A 20,160-nucleotide genomic window follows, 5' to 3' on the forward strand; every position below is an offset into this window, starting at 1 on the left:
CGTGTTCTCATTTGGAGATAAACTTATCTTGGTGATCTCTGATCTGTTACAGAACTACAACTCCCAGCATGCTGTGACAGCCTGCAGGTCCAGCTCTGTCTTTGCCGCTGCTCTTTGTATCTAGTGTCTGCAGTTCTGCAGACAATCAGATGAGTTCATCAGATTGTGCCTTAAACTCTGCAGAGCTGCTGAGCTCACTGATTGGCTGCAGCTCTGTTAACATGACATCAGTGCTGCAGACAAAAACAGACCGATAGCTATGGTAGAGACTCACTGGACCTGGGGAGGGTGAGCAATGTGCATATATAATAGTTTTATTTTATTCCCCCCACTTCTAACAGACATCTGAAGTTTCTGAGCTGCGATGCCCTTGAGGTCAGTGATATGGCTCCTCTGCAAGTCACACCAACCAAAACTGAGCAGAAGCGCGTCCTGCAGCGGCCGCCGGTGCTAGAGGACTACATCAATGTGACTTCTAGTGATGGCACCAGAGTTTACATGACATTGAGAGATGACGAGGATGGGACTGGGGTTCAGGTAAGTAATCCTTAATGAAAAAACTAGCCACCGGGCCTCTTTACGACATAATGTCCAAAACTTTAGATTTACGTGTTTTTTTTTTTTTTTTTTTTTTGTGTGTGTGTGTTTTTTTACATTTTCATATTTTTTTAGGATACTAAAATTGCAGGCCTCAGTTGGAGAAGTGAACAGCAGCTTCATCTACTGGGCATCCCGATTTCCTACCTAAAGGAGCAAATTGCTGATGAGGTAAACAACGAACAGATCCGGGGCTTCTACTAAGTAGATCTTTGAAGTAAGCGACATCCCTGGCGCTAGCCATAAAAGAATATAAATATTTCCCAAAGTGTCTAGATTCATGGACGAGACTTGTTACGATTTCTGCAGGCAGCTCTTGGTGTAACATACGTCGACTGAGACCTTTCTTGTCTTTCAGCGCAGAAGGCAAGTGCTAGAGGAATCCCAGCGCCTTACAGAGATGCTGAGCAGGTAACCAGACCCAAAGGTGCTGTGCTGGTGACGTCCATTTCTCCCTACTTCCCCCATACACATGACACTTAGCCAGTAACTACCACAACTGACTCCTCAGTACACATGGACACACATTCAGTCAGTAACTATCTCTCCCGGCTCCATAATTCACATGGACCCTTGTTTAGCAGACATCCATCTCCCTCATATACATGAATGCTCTGTCTGTGGCAGCTTTCTCTCCTGTCTCCCCCATATACATGGATGCTCAGTCTGCGGCAGCTTTCTCTCCCGTCTCCCCCACATACATGGACGCTCATTCAGTGACAGCTGTCTCCCCCGTAAACGTGGACACTCAATCGACGACGGTGATCTGTCCGGTCTTTCCCATACACACTTACACTCATTCGGTGACAGCTATTTCTCCCATGTCCATCATACACATGGACGTGCATTCGATGGCTGCTATCTCTCCTCCATATACAGTTAGGTCCATATATATTTGGACAGACAACATTTTTCTAATTTTGGTTATAGACATTACCACAATGAATTTTAAACAAAACAATTCATCCAATTTTAATGTGGATACCCTCAAATGAAAGCTGAAAGTCTGAACTTCAACTGCATCTGAATTGTTTTGCTTAAAATTCATTGTGGTAATGTCTATAACCAAAATTAGAAAAACGTCTCTGTCCAAATATATATGGACTTAACTGTACCTGTACATGTACGCTCATTTGGCGACAGCTATCGCTCTCGTACACATGAACGCTCATTCGGCAACAGCTCTTTCCCGTCTCCCCCATACATGTGGACGCTTATTCGGTGGCAGCTCTTGCCAGTCTCCCCATTACACATGGAGGCTCGATTTGATTCATGAGCCGTCTATGGGGCTTTTTTCCTGCATCTACGAACGAGGGGCAAATGCATCGCATGGTGATCTTTCAGCCATCCACGTAATTAAAAGAAAACCCAAATCCTCCAGGACAGGAGCCATCTAAACAGAGCCTGACTCTGTGCTGCCTTGTTGAGGAGTGGGTGTGGGGGTCCCTGATTGGGCATGTAAACCACCAATCTTGTCTTCATTAGATGCATAAATCTAGTTTCTTATGGACATTTTATAATTTAATATACTTTTTTGCTTCTGTTTGCAGCCAAATGAATGCATTAGAAGACGCGGAAAGTGAAACTTTAGAGCCGGTCTGTGCAGAGGAAGAAGAGGAAGATGATGAGGATGATGTGTCCACACAAAATCTATGGGTTGACAGATACACCCCAAGACATTACACTGAGCTGCTGAGCGATGATGTAAGTGTCAAGTCATATATATATATAACGAAATATCGCCCGCATTTGGTTATTAATCCCCTCCTCCTTACTTATCTCCTTCAGTACACGAATCGCTGCCTTCTGAAGTGGTTAAAATTATGGGACACTGTAGTTTTTGGTAAAGAAAAGACGGTGAAGAAGCCAAAGGCGATGCCGGACCAGAGAGTGAACAACAAGTTCCAGAAGGAAACGACCGGAAAGTGGAAGAGCAAAGCCCAGATCACAGAAGAGATTCTGGAGGCAGAACTAGATCAGCACAACAGGCCCAAGAACAAGGTAAAGGATGTGTGAAGACGTCTGAAATTCACATTATAAAAATGGCTGCAAAAATGTCCCGAGATCTACAGATCGGTAGCAGGAGCTTGAAGCTGCATTGACATTGGGGAGAAAAAAAGGGGCTTCCTAAGGCCATGTTCACACTCTGCGATTGTGCTTTGTTTTTGCCACTATATTCTGTAATAACTACGCCTCAGTGCAAAATCACTTCCAGAAGCAGCAACTCCTTGTAGCACTGGTGACTTTTATGTGTCTGACCAGGAAGTTGGATTTTTAATGAAAAATATTAATGCCTCTTTTTTTTTTTTTTTTTTTTTGGGTTAGGTCACTTTGCTCTGTGGTCCTCCTGGTCTGGGGAAAACTACACTGGCCCATATAATAGCAAGACATGCTGGTTACAATGTGGTGGAGATGAACGCCAGGTGAGCACAGATATGTTGTCACACAATACAAGACTGCAGACATACCAAATATTTGTTGGATCATTTATGTTTTTTGCAACGTGAAACTGTATTTAAAATTGCTGTGGGAAAAGGGGCGTATTTGACTCGCACTTCGCCCTGTGCGTTGGATGAAGTCTGTAGAATAAAAAGACAATCTTTCACGTTTTGTGGCGGGCTATTGAGATTTGGGTCAAACGCCGGTAATGTGGATTGGATCTGCAGCAGAAAATATACTCCCGGTTTGCCATGTGGAGGTGATGCCCTTTAGGTGTTTGATAAAACTATTTTGTGTTCAAAATTGCAGCGATGACCGAAGTCCGGAGATTTTCAGAACGAGAATTGAAGCTGCAACACAAATGAAATCTGTGCTGGGCATTGATGAGCGTCCGAACTGTTTGGTTATTGATGAAATTGATGGCGCCCCTACAGTAAGTGAAAGAGAAAGAAAAAAAAATCTGTGACTTTATAGATCTGGCAAGTTCAAAGTCCCTGATTCATGAAGAGAAAAATCAGTCACTTGCCGAAGTGAGACCCGCATCATTACTGCTGTCTGATTTTGCTAAGACATGAATGTGCGGTTATCCGGCCCATATGTGGATATACGGACTGATCTGTAAGAGGATTGTGGCAGATGTGTTCAGATTGTGGTTACTTTATTGCTCCTCTTTTCTCTCCAGGTCTCCATCAATATGCTGCTAAGTTTAATCAACCGTAAAGACGGCAAGGATGCGGAGGGTGAAGCTGCTGCAACCAAGAAGAAAAAGAAAGATGGAGGTCTGATGCTCAGACCGATCATCTGTATTTGTAATGACCAGTTAGTATCCTCTATAAGAACTTCTTTATGCATTGAGCTTTTCTTTCATACTCCTTTTACGATGGTGGCAGAAAAAGCTGCCGCTTCGCAGCCCCATAGGTAGTGAATGGAGCAGCTGTCGAACTTGTCCACTGTTGCTCCTTTCTAACAGGGATTAAAGTGTCCCATTACCGTTCCCGCAGTCGGACCCCGCTGCTCAATAATTTATCGCTGTGGATGGGTGATAACTTGTTTTCAGTGGACAACCCCATTGAGGTTATCCCTCTGGTTATGTCACCTCTCTTCTGTGCAGGTACGTGCCGTCTCTGCGGCAGCTCAGGCAGCAGGCGTTCATGTTGAATTTCCCCCAGACGTTGCCCTCCAGGCTCGTACAAAGGTTGTATGAGGTTAGATCATCACTGCTATAGAACGGCTCTTGTTTAATGTACTTTGCTATAGAAATGGTTCACATCCAGCTTTTGCCTTTTTTTTTTTTTTTTTTTCAGATCACCCTTAAACAGGGCATGAAAGCTGACACAGGGGCCCTGATGGCATTGTGTGAGAAGACTGATAACGATATTAGGTCCTGTATTAATACTTTGCAGGTACGTATGCGACAACAGGGTACCCCTCAATGCTGCTTCCTATACTTACAACGTGCCCTTAATAAGTTTAGAATTTCTGTGTAGTTTATATGCTTCCTTACATGGGGCTGACTTGTAGCACTATAGGATAGATCCCTCGGGGTGGTGCTTGCTACTATAGGTTGTTTTTTGTTTTTGGTGCTCAGGAGTGGTGCTCATTTAATAACACTTCGGTTTCCTATTCTCAGTTTCTACATGGCAAAGGAAAAAAAGAACTGAACATGCGGACGGTCCAGACAATGAAGATTGGGCTGAAAGATCAGAACAAGGGCTTGTTCTCTGTATGGCAGGAAATCTTCCAGCTTCCTAAAGTCCAAAGGTATCAACTGGTAGCAACGTGCATGAACGTGTATTAAAGGGGTACATCACTAGCTTATGCCACCAGTTTATCCTTCATGGTAAGCGGTGCCACAACCACCCGCCATTCACTTCAATGTGGTCTTTATAGAATCCGTGCTGTGGCCAACTTTATTTCCAGGCTATATATTCCTTCTGCTCATCAGTTGATTACATTTTCTAGCTATTTTCCATGACTTTACAATTTTGGAAAGCCCCTTTAGCCCCTTCCTGACATTGGAAGGACTGGTACATACCCAGAAGATTGGCTGTTACCCATCCAACTTCAGCAACTGGAGCTGTGCTCTGCCTGCTGCTGCTGTTAACCCTTTAAAATCTGCTGCCAATCTCTGATAGCATTTAAAGAATGCGGTCCAAGGGTCCGCCTGTTCACCCAACCATCATCTTTCCTTGTAACATGATTATGGGTTGCCAAGTCATGTGAAGGAACTAAAAAAAGTAAAGTATAAAATTAACCCATAGGGCTCTAATAAAACGCTAGGAGCAATCAAAACCTCATAGCTACTGCAAAATGGTATCTGTAAAAAAAAAAAAAAAAAAATCCTTAGCACAGCTCCATCAGTGCAAAATTTTACAGGTCTCGAAAAATGGCGACTAGACAAAGACCAAACGGAGCAGTGGCTGCATGCGTCTGCTGATTTTTGGGGTCTACGGTACTGATTTTAACGATAGGAATAATCCTTTTAAGGGTCTTGGTTATTTTGATGCTTGATTGGTGTGTTTTTTTTTTTGTCTCTCTCAAGAAAACGCATTGGTCTAGATGTCACCACCCCAGATTTTCAGCTGCTTCTTGGAAATGACAATGATCCCCTCAATGTGTTGGGCAGGACTCCTTTAAGTGTTTTGGGGCAAAGATTTCATCACATATTGCACCTGACCACGGCTACAGGGGAATATGAGAAGCTGACGATGGTGAGTGCTGGAGAGATTTGTCGCTGGGAGGGAGATGCCCCTCTCCTTGTCTATGGGGGAGAGGGGTCAGCGGTTTGTGTTTCTGCATTCACTATAGACTTTGAGTGCAATTATTTGTTTTTTTTGCATGCTGCACCTTCTGGAAAATGTACCGTATTTTCCGGCGTATAAGACGACTGGGCGTATAAGACGACCCCCAACTTTTCCAGTTAAAATATAAAATCTTCTCAAAACTCGGGGGTTGTCTTATATGCCGGGTGTCATCTTATAGGGTGGGTGCGGAGCAATCTGCGGTCGAAGTATATAGTGGGGGGAGTGGTCCCGATGACGAGGTGAGGGGGCGCCTCACCAGGAAGGTGTAAGTGAAGCAAACTGTCAGCGTCTGGGATGCCAGGGGTATGCAAAAAAGAGAGAGCGGTGCTGTGCCTAGAAAAACACTCCTCTTTCACTAATCTGGCTCGCCCTTGTATCCTATTATCTCCTTCTCTGCCTCTGCTTCACTTACACCTTCCCGGTGAGGCGCCCCCTCACCTCGTCATTGGGGTCGCTCCCCCCACAATATGCGGCGACCGCAGATTACTCCGCACCTGCCCTATAAGACGACACCTGGCGTATAAGACGATACCCGACTTTTGAGAAGATTTTCAAGGGTTAAAAAGTAGTCTTATACGCCAGAAAATACAGTACTTTATTTCTTTATTGGGAGACACAGGAAACCATGGGTATATGCTGAAGACACTAAGCAAAAAAAAAAGTTCTTTTAACCACTTGTCTACTTTTAACCACTTTGCAGGGACTGTATGATAACTTTTTAAACATGAAAGTGAAGGAGTCCAGTTTCGGCACGGTGGTGTCTGCTCTGGACTGGTTGGGATTCACAGACCTTGTGAACACTATGATAATGCACGGACAGAACTTCCAGCTGATGAGATACCTGCCGTTCCTCCCGGTCGCCTTCCATCTCTTTTTCGCAGCTTCAAACATCCCTCGAATCGCTTATCCCAGCAGTCACTATGAGGTATGTTCTAGAGATTTTACACCACGCGTTAAAAGTTACTACTGTGACCCCCCACTGATCCTGAGAGGGGTCTCTAAAATACCCTTATGTACCGCTGCTCTGTGTTTGGCCATCTCCAACATGCGCTGCCACCATTCTATTCCTCTAAGGAATTGAATTCTCTGGATTCAGGGCCCTCTACCAATTTACAAGATGTACAATGTTAAAAAAAAAAGTCCGAAGCATTGAAACGATGTAATATTGGACGCATAATTAAATATGTTCCTCCTGCATTACTGCCATTCACCTGTAGATGGAGCTGGATTCCCATAGATCAATATAAATATTTTTTTACTCTTTTGCCATCTGAAATGGTTTTATTTTTAACCATAATGAAGAAAAAAAACAAACAGTACTGATACCTGAGGTTATAGCACGGCCACAGACGACTATTGATTTTATTTGCGAGTAACTATTTTGTAGCTTGCTTAGTCCATGCAGCATTGTTCTTAAAGGGCACCACGCCCTCTTTAAGAGAATGAGCACACCCCTCTGGTATGTTATCAAGGTGCATTGTTGATTTACACCTGCGCTGTAATTGTAATTTTAATGTTTAAAGAGTGAATATTAAATCCTTTTTATCCTACGTACAGGCTCAATCCAAACTGAACCAGATGCATAATCTCCTGAGCGCCATGGTGTCTGAGATCGCCCCTGCCATCCGCTCACGCGTTGGACCTCAGTCTTTGATCCTGGATGCTCTGTGTCTTCTGCTCGACGTCATCTCTCCGAAGCTGCGGCCAGTAAGTACCAAGTCGGTAGCATTTCCCAAATGTCTGAAGCCGATCACCGCTATTATATGCTGCATGTGAATGGAGTGTTTGTATATGCTGCTGATAGGTTATACAGTATTAAAGGAGTCTTCAGCTACGTTTCTGCAGTCACAGGTCGAATCCTGACATTGTGCCCCGCACTCTTAAGGTACCTTCACACATAACGATATTGTTAACGATATCGTTGCTTTTTGTGACGTAGCAACGATATCGTTAAGGAAATCGTTATGTGTGACAGCGACCAACGATCAGGCCCCTGCTGGGAGATCGTTGGTCGCTGAACAAAGTCCAGAACTTTATTTCGTCGCTGGATCTCCCGTGGACATCGCTGGATCGGCGTGTGTGACACCGATCCAGCGATGTCTTCACTGGTAACCAGGGTAAACATCGGGTAACTAAGCGCAGGGCCGCGCTTAGTAACCCGATGTTTACCCTGGTTACCATCCTAAAAATAAAAAAACAAACGGCACATACTTACCTACCGCTGTCTGTCCCCAGCGCTCTGCTCTGCACTCCTCCTGTACTGTCTGTGAGCGTCGGTCAGCCGGAAAGCAGCTTTCCGGCCGCTGTGCTCACACAGACAGTACAGGAGGAGTGCAGAGCACAGCGCTGGAGGACAGACAGCGGTAGGTAAGTATGTGCTGTTTTTTTTTTTTTTTTTACTTTTAGGATGGTAACCAGGGTAAACATCGGGTTACTAAGCGCGGCCCTGCGCTTAGTTACCCGATGTTTACTCTGGTTACCGGCATCGTTGGTCGCTGGAGAGCGGTCTGTGTGACAGCTCTCCAGCGACCAAACAGCGACGCTGCAGCGATCCGGATCGTTGTCTGTATCGCTGCAGCGTCGCTTAATGTGAAGGGGCCTTTATATACCATAGTCCTTCTTCATGGGTGTCCTGTGCCGCCCTAGAGTCAGCGACCGTTTACTTTTGCCAGCTAAGTTTTGGCCTTGACCAGAAGAGCCTCTGCTTCTTGCCTTCATAATTTGAGTATGTTCATATGTAACTTTTTTTTTTTTTCATTTTGTGGCTAATCTATTTCGATCAGAGCCAGGAGAATAAATTAGTTGACATGTTTGGATTTTATTAAAAAAATACAAAAAGCATAGCGCTAAAAATGCAAAGGGGGAAAAAAAGCGTGTAAATTAAGTTTTAATAGTCCCATTCATTTAGCTGTTACTGTAAAATGCTGTTATGTTTCCTGCATGAAAAACTGCATCAAAATGCAGATAAAGACGAGGGCCTGTTCACATGGCATTTAACACTGGTAGAAAAATAAATTGGATTTCTAAAATTTTATCTGCACAGTCCGTGATTTGTGTGCGTCTTTTAGACCTAAGCTGTGCGGGATATGTTTTTTTTTTTTTTTTTTTTTTATGAAACAAGATGTCGGTTCTTTTAGTATTTTTACAGTGGTTTTTCTCTATTAAGAGATTAAAATATGCACGTAATTTCTGCTGCTGTTTTCTGGCCACGGTTTTGTTTTTTAATGCATTATTTTTTTGTTACGAAAAACGCAGGGTCACCGCATCCGAAGAGTCGAGCGAACGCATCATGATTGGCCACTTAGCATTCACACGTGGTAGATGTCAGCCGCGTTACACAGCGGCATCTGTGTGCAGCAGCAGGAGCTGAACTCCGAAATGCTACCATTAACTATTTAAATGCTGCTGTGGCAGCGGGATTCAAGTGGGGCGGTTGCCGGATACGCATGCATTGGCTTCCATCGACACCCCCCCCCCCAACCCGTGACACAATCAAAAGCAGGGAACTGTGTGAACAAAAAAATTGATGATGGTCTGAAAACTTTGGGCCACGACTGTGCGCTCTGGGTTTTCCCTTTTAAAGCCCCGTGCTCCTTACTCTTCGTGTCTTGCTGGCTTTATCCATCCTGACATCGTTCTCCACGTCGTCTTGACTCTAGAGGTGTCGTACAAGGTCACCATCTCCCCCCCGGGTCTGAGGTTATTTTCTTTATTCTGTTCGTTCTTTTTATAGACCCGTAAGCCCCAGGCTCATATCCTTTTAATTTAATTGTGATTGAAGTGAACAAAAAGCAATTTAATCTGTGTCTCCGGGTGAGCCAAGGGCCGAGGCAATTAGATGGAAAACTCATATTTTTAGGCTTAAAGAGGACGACCCTTTTATTCCTCGTCCCGAGGATCAGCGCCGCTCATCTCCCGTCCTTTTTACATGTCTACCTGACATAGAAAGCACTTTACAAGTGGAGAGAAATGCACATTATATTGTTTTATTAGAATATCAGCATTTTTTTTTTTGTTGCCCAAAGCACGCGGCATAGTGTGTGGCGGTTGTATTTATGGCTGACCATCTTCTGTAAACTTCCCTGATATGACAGGGATCCACTACTGATAGATTAACCCCTCAGTTGCCACAGTCTGTACATACCACGGCATCTTACAGGTTAGACATGGGGTAGGAAGCACATGGACAAAATTTACGCCGACCAGGCACGATACGCTGCGTTGGAGTTGTAAAATCAGCGACTTGTGGAACTAAAAATAAAAAAATAAAATCTAAATATAATATGTGTATACTATTTATTTATTTTTTTTAAAAATATCTAATAATCCGAAGTGTCCGATAACCTGGCAGCCATTGATCACATGAGCAGACCCCGAGAGAGTGCGCCAATGTCTTATGTCCTGTAGCCGCTGCCGCTCTGACACTTCCAATCTCTGCTCCTTTACTTTCCAGGATCAATATGTTTCCTTTAAGAAAAAAATAAAATAAATAGTTAGCGGCTGATGTGTGATCGATGCTTGGAAGCTGCTCCTGCGTCGGCTCGCTTTCCTGGATGAATAATTGATGGCCCATAAGTGTTTGTAAACAGGAAATCTATATCTGACCCCTCTTTTGCCGTTGTATCTTAAGCCCTGAGCCCCCATCCCTTTAAATGGCGCTGCCATCTCCTCTGCTTTTCTGTATGCTGAAAAACGGCTTATTTGTGACATCTGGGATGGTGGAGGGGCGGACTGCCCCCTGGTGGTTGCTTGAACTTGCCCCCCCCACCCCAAACAATGTCATAAAGTATAAATTGGAAAATGATCTCTTATTGTTCTGATTTTATTTTAGACCCATTTTGTACATATTTATTAGTCCTCCCGGGTCTGGTGTAGGCGATAATCAGCTTTCTGGGTGGCCCCTGTAATTTTCTTTTATTTAGAAGGTTATTCTCCATCTTCATAGATGGATATTGTCAGATAGTCCTCGTAATTCCAAGCAATTTTGCAATTTACTTTAAATTTGCAGCTGTTCTTGAGATTTTTTTTGTTGTTTACCGTTCGTTACCTTGGAAACCGACCACCATTGCTAGACAGCAAAACGTTCAGCGCTTACAAGCTGTTTTCTGTTGAGCTTGTAAGGCTACTTTCACACTAGCGTTTTTTTGCATACGTCGCAATGCGTCGTTTAGGGGAAACAAACGCATCCTGCAAAGTTGTTTGCAGGATGCGTTTTTGCCCCATAGAGTAGCATTACTGACGCATTGTGACGTATTGACACACGTCGCTACCGTCGTGCGACGGTTGCGCCGTGTTGTGGCGGACCGCCGGGAGCAAAAAACGTTAAATGTAACGTTTTTTGCTGCCGACGGACCGCTTTTTCGGACCGCGCATGCGTGGCCGGAACTCCGCCCCCACCTCCCCGCACCTCACAATGGGGCAGCGGATGCGCCGGAGAAATGCTAGCGTCGGAATCTCGGCCCGACATAATGCGACGGGCTGAATCCGACGCTAGTGTGAAAGTAGCCTAAGTGTTTGGAAGCTGATGAGGATCGCTGGAGCGCGCGCTGTTTACCTCCTAATCCTAAACGGCAGCAGTGGCCGGTCTCCAAGGTGACGAGCTGTAAACAAAGTTTTTATAGAACCGATACAAATTTTAATCAGTAAATTGCATAAGTCCTATTTTTTTTTTATACACGTTCTATCCATGTAAGAAAATGAGAATAAGCCCTCCTAAACTCGGGTCTCGTCGGCGGAAATCCCAGCAAGCCGCTATGATCGGAGACGTTGCCTTCGGCTGCTCATTTTCCCTGCAGCGACCACTATAGAATAAATGTGGTATTGCAAGTGTGCTGCTGTTAGCAGCTCTCCGCTGCGATTTATAGGGAAAATGCCACTATACTTGAATATTGCGAGCTGTAGTACCAGACACGGCCTGTAGACAAAGGTGGCGCTGTTTGCCTAGAATTTTTTTTCTTTTCTAAAAAAATATTGGTATTAAATGCTCTTCCTGCAGGTGAATACTCAGCTGTACAGCATGAAGGAAAAGCAGCAGCTGGCCGACCTGATCAATACAATGCTGGCCTATAACCTGACCTACCACCAGGAGCGCACCATGGATGGTCAGTACCTCTACAAGCTGGACCCGTGAGTATCTCCCGTCCTCCTCCTCTTGTTGTAGGGATTCTGTAATGTAAAAGCCGTCTCGTGCGGGTCACATGGATCCTAATGTCCTCCGGCACCGACCTGATCAATAATGTATTATTTGCCGAGCAACTGAATAAGACACATAATGATTTTACTCTTCGGTCTTTTACTCCGCTCTGTCCAAAACCCGACCGTAAGCTGAAATTCTCTGTGCTCCGTATTGATTAAGGCAAAAATAGTCAAGTGAAATTGATGTCCTGTGTATACGTCAACATTCTCAAACTGCTGAGGATCTGCTCCTTCCAGCAGACCCTGACTGTGTGATAGACAGCGTATCTATCACTCTGGGGCTTGTAAAAGCAGTAACAGATCTAGTCTGCTCCTCAGGGGCGGGGCTATAGAGATCCTACATCAATGTGGATTGCAGTTCTAGATCCTCCAATAGGGTGAAAATGCTTAATAGGGTGCTGGATTAGAAAAACCAAACTAAGTATGCCGTATTATTGGAGGGACCTGGATTCTGGAGTGCAGGGTTGGAAAAAAAAACAAAACACCATGCGCCTTTAGGACATTTTTATCCTTCTACTGCAGGCGAGCTCTCACACTTGTGCTGTGTATATTTACTCTCCTGTTATAATTACTCCAATATCAATTATGTAATTAGTATAATTGCCGTCTGTGCTGTCGACTGTGTACAGAATGGCCAATTACTCCTACTTGTACTTCTATAGGTGCAAGTGCCCCAAGAGTGACTAAAAAAAAAAAAAATCAATAATGTATGTACACAGTGACTGCACTCAGAATAGTGAGTGCAGCTCTGGGGTATAATACAGGATGTAACTCAGGATCAGTAATGTAATGTATGTACACAGTGACAGCACCAGCAGAATAGTGAGTGCAGCTCTGGGGTATAATACAGGATGTAACTCAGGATCAGTAATGTAATGTATGTACACAGTGACTGCACCAGCAGAATAGTGAGTGCAGCTCTGGAGTAGAATACAGGATGTAACTCAGGATCAGTAATGTATGTACACAGTGACTGCACCAGCAGAATAGTGAGTGCAGCTCTGGGGTATAATACAGGATGTAATTCAGGATCAGTACTGTAATGTATGTACACAGTGACTGCACCAGCAGAATAGTGCGTGCAGCTCTGGAGTATAATACAGGATGTAACTCAGGATCAGTAATGTAATGTATGCACACAGTGACTGCACCAGCAGAATAGTGAGTGCAGCTCTGGAGTATAATACAGGATGTAATTCAGGATCAGTACTGTAATGTATGTACACAGTGACTGCACCAGCAGAATAGTGCGTGCAGCTCTGGTGTATAATACAGGATGTAACTCAGGATCAGTAATGTAATGTATGTACACAGTGACTGCACCAGCAGAATAGTGAGTGCAGCTCTGGAGTATAATACAGGATGTAACTCAGGATCAGTAATGTAATGTATGTACACAGTGACTGCACCAGCAGAATAGTGAGTGCAGCTCTGGAGTATAATACAGGATGTAACTCAGGATCAGTAATGTAATGTATGTACACAGTGATTGCACCACCAGAATAGTGAGTGGAGCTCTGGTGTATAATACAGGATGTAACTCAGGATCAGTAATGTAATGTATGTACACAGTGACTGCACCAGCAGAATAGTGAGTGCAGCTCTGGAGTATAATACAGGATGTAACTCAGGATCAGTAATGTAATGTATGTACACAGTGACTGCACCAGCAGAATAGTGAGTGCAGCTCTGGAGTATAATACAGGATGTAACTCAGGATCAGTAATGTAATGTATGTACACAGTGACTGCACCAGCAGAATAGTGAGTGCAGCTCTGGGGTATAATACAGGATGTAACTCAGGATCAGTAATGTAATGTATGCACACAGTGACTGCACCAGCAGAATAGTGAGTGCAGCTCTGGAGTATAATACAGGAGGTAACTCAGGATCAGTAATGTATGTATACAGTGACTGCACCAGCAGAATAGTGCGTGCAGCTCTGGGGTATAATCCAGGATGTAATTCAAGATCAGTAATGTAATGTATGTATACAGTGACTGCACCAGCAGAATAGTGCGTGCAGCTCTGGGGTATAATCCAGGATGTAATTCAGGATCAGTAATGTATGTACACAGTGACTGCATCAGCAGAATAGTGAGTGCAGCTCTGGAATTACAGGATGTAATTTAGGATGAGCCATGTATTTAAACCTTGAATTGTATGAAGGTTATTAACACTCTCACCAGGGTTGATACCCAACTTTTCCAGGCTCCTGAGTGGAGGTTTTCCTTGTGATGTGATTTGCAGTAATGTCAGGATTTTGGCGCCATTACCAGTAGTCCTCGCTATAATGGGATGCTCGGGTTTGATAACTGCCATATTGGTGCCCACATTGTGGTCTTTTGTGAAGTTTTCCTGGGAATATAATGACTATGGAGGGGCCGTGTTCCCTTTTTGTAGATAATCCGCTATTGGACGACTTTTTCCCCGGTTTGGGCTGTTATCTGACCGCTGGGCTGAGGATGATGCATCCAGAGTCGCGGAGGAGCTGTCACTAATCCTCTGCCCGTTACATAATCTCCGCGGATGCCCAGATTACACCGCGCTCCTGTCTCGCTTGTTATCGGCTTGTGTCGGTATTACATTAGCGCCACGTTTGTTTGCAGCAGATGGCGTCTTCTCTATAGATACCGTCCTCTGCCATTTAACCCATTCTGCAGCATTGTGTAAACTTCACTTTTGTAGACGATATGTAGCAGAGCTGAACCTATCATGTAAAAACACGGGTTAGAATCTGTGCTGTCTGATAAGTTAGGCTGGTTTCACACTTGCGTTTTAAAACGCAGCGTTTTAAACGCAAACGCATCTGGCGCAAAAACGCGTTTAAACGCAGCGTTTTTTAAGCGCATGCGTTTTTGCGTTTAAACGCGTTTTTTCCTGCGTTTGCGTTTTTGAAACGCATGATGAGAAGTGTGACAGCTGCCAATCATCAAAATCAACTAGAAAACCCACTATAAACATAAATACTTAGGGTTAGGGTAACCCTAGGGATCCTAACACAAACTCTAACCCTAACACAAACTCTAACCCTAACACAAACTCTAACCCTAACACAAACTCTAACCCTAACACAAACTCTAACCCTAACACAAACTCTAACCCTAACACAAACTCTAACCCTAACACAAACTCTAACCCTAACACAAACTCTAACCCTAACACAAACTCTAACCCTAACACAAACTCTAACCCTAACACAAACTCTAACCCTAACACAAACTCTAACCCTAACACAAACTCTAACCCTAACACAAACTCTAACCCTAACACAAACTCTAACCCTAACACAAACTCTAACCCTAACACAAACTCTAACCCTAACACAAACTCTAACCCTAACACAAACTCTAACCCTAACACAAACTCTAACCCTAACACAAACTCTAACCCTAACACAAACTCTAACCCTAACACAAACTCTAACCCTAACACAAACTCTAACCCTAACACAAACTCTAACCCTAACACAAACTCTAACCCTAACACAAACTCTAACCCTAACACAAACTCTAACCCTAACACAAACTCTAACCCTAACACAAACTCTAACCCTAACACAAACTCTAACCCTAACACAAACTCTAACCCTAACACAAACTCTAACCCTAACACAAACTCTAACCCTAACACAAACTCTAACCCTAACACAAACTCTAACCCTAACACAAACTCTAACCCTAACACAAACTCTAACCCTAACACAAACTCTAACCCTAACACAAACTCTAACCCTAACACAAACTCTAACCCTAACACAAACTCTAACCCTAACACAAACTCTAACCCTAACACAAACTCTAACCCTAACACAAACTCTAACCCTAACACAAACTCTAACCCTAACACAAACTCTAACCCTAACACAAACTCTAACCCTAACACAAACTCTAACCCTAACACAAACTCTAACCCTAACACAAACTCTAACCCTAACTCAATTCAATTCAAATGAGCTTTATTGGCAGGACTAAGTACATGTTAGCATTGCCAAAGCATATGGTAAAAATACGGGGGTGGGGGAGGGGGGGATATAGAGGTCCAAGGAATATCAAATTCCTTTTAGAGGATAGGGGATGTTTCCAGGGTGGGGTATAGGAGTCCATGACTTATCAGGCTCTTTAGTCGGGGGATAGGGACGTGTCCAGTGTTGGGATATAGGAGTCCATGACATATCAGGCTCCTCTTAGTCTGTGGCAGGCACTGACATATTCCGCTGCTACGGCCACTGCACTTTCCTCTTCCCCCAGTATTATCGGCAGTTTCTCTTCCTCCTCCTTGGAGGTGAAATCTGGGAGGAGATCAGACAGCCTCTTGAAGTGAGTGTCCCTCACTGCGGAGTATTTGGGGCACCTCAGCAGGAAGTGGGCCTCATCCTCCACGGCCTCCTTGGGGCACTGCTGGCAGAGTCTGCTCTCTCGAGGCTTGTACTTCTGTCGGTGCCGCCCGGATTCGATGAGTAGGCTGTGGGCGCTCAGTCTGTACCGGCTCAGGATCTGTCGATCTTTGGGGTTTTCTAGTTTCTCTAGATATGGGGCCAGTTTGTACTCCCTCTGTAGATTCCGGTATATTGTCAGTTTCTGGGATTTGTTTGTCGTTCCTCCAGATGCTGAGATATTCCTCTTTGACTTTGTGTACCATTTTCTGGATTTCACCTTTTGTCAGGCTATGGAGGTTGGTGGCTTGGTCAGACTGGCTTTGGGTACTTTTTCTTGGGAGGCTTCCTGGTGTAGGAAGGCTTTGTGATGGTAGGAGCTGGGACTGCTACTTTGTAGATGAGCCTTGAATGACAGCGCCTTCTTCTTTATTGCGATGTGTAGTGGGAATCTGCCCAGCTCTGCTCGGCAGGCGCTATTTGATGTGCTCCGATGGACTTGGAGAAGATGCTTGCAGAACTCTAGGTGGAATATTTCTGTCGGCCCAGCGTCCCACTTTGACCAGTTTGGGTATGAGACTGGGCCCCAGACCTCACTACCGTATAGAAGAATTGGGGCAATGATGGAGTCAAAATTTTTTAGCCATACGGTTACTGGTGCCTTGAGGTGGTACAGACGCCTTCTGATGGCATAGAAGGCTTTGGATGCCTTGTCTTTTAGTGACTCTATGGCTTGCTTGAAGCTCCCTGACTGGCTGAGTTCTAGGCCCAGGTAGGTGTACCTGTTGGTTTCAGTAAGTGAACGGTTGTCTATCATAAAGGTAGGATTGCCAGTGGGTTTCTGCTTTTTTTTCTGGAACACCATGATATTAGTTTTTTTCTCGTTGATTGGCAGTGCCCATGTGCTGCTGAAGGTCTCTAGGATTTTCAGATGATCTTGGAGGCCTTTCTCAGTTGGTGATAACAGCACGAGGTCATCTGCATACAGCAGAAATTTCACCTGGGTGTCATGGAGGGTGAGTCCTGGTGCTGAGGAGGACTCTAGGGCCACTGCCAGCTCGTTGATGTAGATGTTAAAGAGCGTTGGACTGAGGCTGCAGCCCTGTCTCACTCCTCGACTTTGTTGGAAATAGGCTGTCCTCCTTCCGTTGACCTTCACACTGCAACTGTTCTCTGTGTAGGAGCTTCGGATGACATCATATGTTTTGCCTCCTATTCCGCTCCCCAGCAATTTTAGGAATAGTCCTGGGTGCCACACTGAGTCGAAGGCCTTCTTGAAGTCCACAAAACAAACGTATATCTTCCCGTTCTTTGTATTGTGGACGTGGCTCTTGATGAGGCTGTGCAGAGTGTAGATGTGGTCAGTGGTGCGGTGGTTTGGCATGAACCCTGCTTGGCTCTTGCTGAGGACGTTGTGCTCGGTGAGGAAGGTGAGGATCCTCTTGTTCAGGATGCAGTTGAAGAGTTTACCCAGGTTGCTGCTGACACATATCCCTCGGTAGTTTGCTGGGTCGTACTTGTCCCCATTTTTGTGTATAGGGGTTATGAGGCCTTGGTTCCAGTTTTTGGGGAAGCAGCCGGCCTGCAGTACAATATTAAATAGTTTTGTTATCGCAGCCTGGATGTCTGGAGGAAAAACGCATGCGATCCTAACTCTAACCGTAACCCTAAGGGATCCTAACACTAACACAAGGGATCCTAACTCTAACCGTAACCCTAAGGGATCCTAACCCTTAGGGTTAGGATCCCTAGGTTTAGGGCTAGGGTTAGGGTTACAGTTTGGGTTAGGGTTTGTGTTAGGGTTAGGATCCCTAGGGTTTGTGTTTTAGGGTTTGGGTTACAGTTTGGGTTTTAGGGTTGGGGGATGGCTTATAAGTGTGTATTCTTGTTTTTCTATAAAAACGCATGCGTTTAAAAGCACATGCAAACGCATGTACTTAAAAACGCATGCGTTTACATAGACATCAATGGGTTTTTTTACCGCGAAAAAACGCATGCGTTTTTTTTCGCGGCAAAAAAAAGCCGCTAAACGCCGCTAAAATTACTACATGTTGCATTTCTGCAACAAAACGCATGCAGAGAAAAAACGCATGCGTTGCAAAAACGCGTCAAAACGCATGCAAAAAAACGCATGCGTTTTTAATGTTAAGTATAGGGAAAAAAAAGCGTGTTTTTTTTTTTGCGTTTTTTACCGCAAAAACGCAAAAAAAAAAAAAACGCAAATGTGAAACCACCCTAACTTTCCATCACTGGAATATGTGAGCCGAGCAGTAATGCCGCACTGTCTATGGAGGAGACTGCTGCTGTTTCTGGAGGAAAAAAAGAAAGCTGTTTTTATTTTTTCGACAGACTTAGCCCTTTTTTAATTGTGATTTCTTTTACTTTGCAGTAACGTGGAGGACGTCTGCAGGTTTCCCGAGCTCCCTGCCCGGAAGCAGTTGACCTATCAGGCCAAGCAGCTCATTGCTCGTGAGATTGAACTGGAGAAAATGAGACGGTCTGAAGCTTTCCAGCAAGCGAGGAACACTGGAAAGGTGAGTGACATGCTCACCACTGAGTGTCGGAGCTAAAAAATGCATCAAGTGACCTGCACTCACTGTGTACATTAATTACATTACTCCTCCTGAGTTACATCCTGTATTATACCCCAGAGCTGCACTCACTATTCTGCTGGTGCACTCACTGTGTACATACATTACATTACTGATCCTGAGTTACATCCTGTATTATACTCCAGAGCTGCACTCACTATTCTGCTGGTGCACTCACTGTGTATATTAATTACATTACTCCTCCTGAGTTACATCCTGTATTATACTCCAGAGCTGCACTCACTATTCTGCTGGTGCAGTCACTGTGTACATACATTACATTACTGATCCTGAGTTACATCCTGTATTATACTCCAGAGCTGCACTCACTATTCCGCTGGTGCAGTCACTGTGTACATACATTACATTACTGATCCCGAGTTACATCCTGTATTATACTCCAGAGCTGCACTCACTATTCTGCTGGTGCAGTCACTGTGTACATACATTACATTACTGATCCTGAGTTACATCCTGTATTATACTCCAGAGCTGCACTCTCTATTCTGCTGTTGCAGTCACTGTGTACATACATTACATTACTGATCCTGAGTTACATCCTGTATTATACCCCAGAGCTGCGCTCACTATTCTGCCAGTGGAGTTTGTATTTTGTGTGTCAGTTGACTTAGATCCTTGCTGCCATTCCTGTCTTTCTCCGCACGTGATGCCTCTGTTCCGGTCTCCCTCAGGGCTGACTATCTAATCCCCGGGACTCGTCCATGCTGACGTATTCAGGCTAATTGCCTCCTAATTACCGTTGTGTATTTTTAGTGCGGGTGGAAATCTTTACACACAGTAGAAGGTGAAAACTTCCGGCAGATTTTGTTTGGGGACTGGTGTAAATGTCGGACCTCAGTGATGCAAGAGCTCGACACTCGCCAGTCAGCCATTGCCCTGCACCGCTCTGGCTGCATAGGGCACAAAACATAAATGCATTTACATAGGGCAGCGATGGAGAGCTGAGCTTGTTTGATAAGGAGATAAGTGACTGTCTTAGAGGACAAAGGATCCCTGCCATGTTGTCCATGTAAGAACCTATTGTCCGCTGGTCCTATATAAATCAGGGGGACCAATTACACTGATGTCCAGTGGGAGGAGCTTGTCATCTTCTACTGCCCCTAGTGGCAAATGCCGATACTGCGCCCTATCGTTTTAG

General features: G+C 44.5%; 1 protein-coding gene across 4 annotated transcripts in view; it reads left to right on the forward strand.

Moving 5' to 3' along the window:
- The window catches only part of CHTF18 (chromosome transmission fidelity factor 18), a 33,842-nt gene that overhangs the window by 5,215 nt on the left and 8,467 nt on the right, over positions 1-20,160 (forward strand). For all 4 annotated transcript variants that reach the window (XM_069734624.1, XM_069734625.1, XM_069734626.1 and 1 more), the window contains exons 4-19: positions 342-537; positions 673-768; positions 956-1,008; positions 2,148-2,301; positions 2,386-2,598; positions 2,923-3,020; positions 3,346-3,469; positions 3,719-3,855; positions 4,148-4,241; positions 4,341-4,439; positions 4,667-4,797; positions 5,579-5,747; positions 6,541-6,765; positions 7,398-7,547; positions 11,836-11,966; positions 18,800-18,944. In XM_069734624.1, coding sequence (XP_069590725.1) covers positions 342-537; positions 673-768; positions 956-1,008; positions 2,148-2,301; positions 2,386-2,598; positions 2,923-3,020; positions 3,346-3,469; positions 3,719-3,855; positions 4,148-4,241; positions 4,341-4,439; positions 4,667-4,797; positions 5,579-5,747; positions 6,541-6,765; positions 7,398-7,547; positions 11,836-11,966; positions 18,800-18,944 — 2,215 coding nt within the window. The remainder of the gene's footprint in view (positions 1-341; positions 538-672; positions 769-955; positions 1,009-2,147; positions 2,302-2,385; positions 2,599-2,922; positions 3,021-3,345; positions 3,470-3,718; positions 3,856-4,147; positions 4,242-4,340; positions 4,440-4,666; positions 4,798-5,578; positions 5,748-6,540; positions 6,766-7,397; positions 7,548-11,835; positions 11,967-18,799; positions 18,945-20,160) is intronic.

The sequence above is a fragment of the Ranitomeya imitator genome, chromosome 7 (assembly GCF_032444005.1).
Source record: "Ranitomeya imitator isolate aRanImi1 chromosome 7, aRanImi1.pri, whole genome shotgun sequence".
NCBI lineage: Eukaryota > Metazoa > Chordata > Amphibia > Anura > Dendrobatidae > Ranitomeya > Ranitomeya imitator.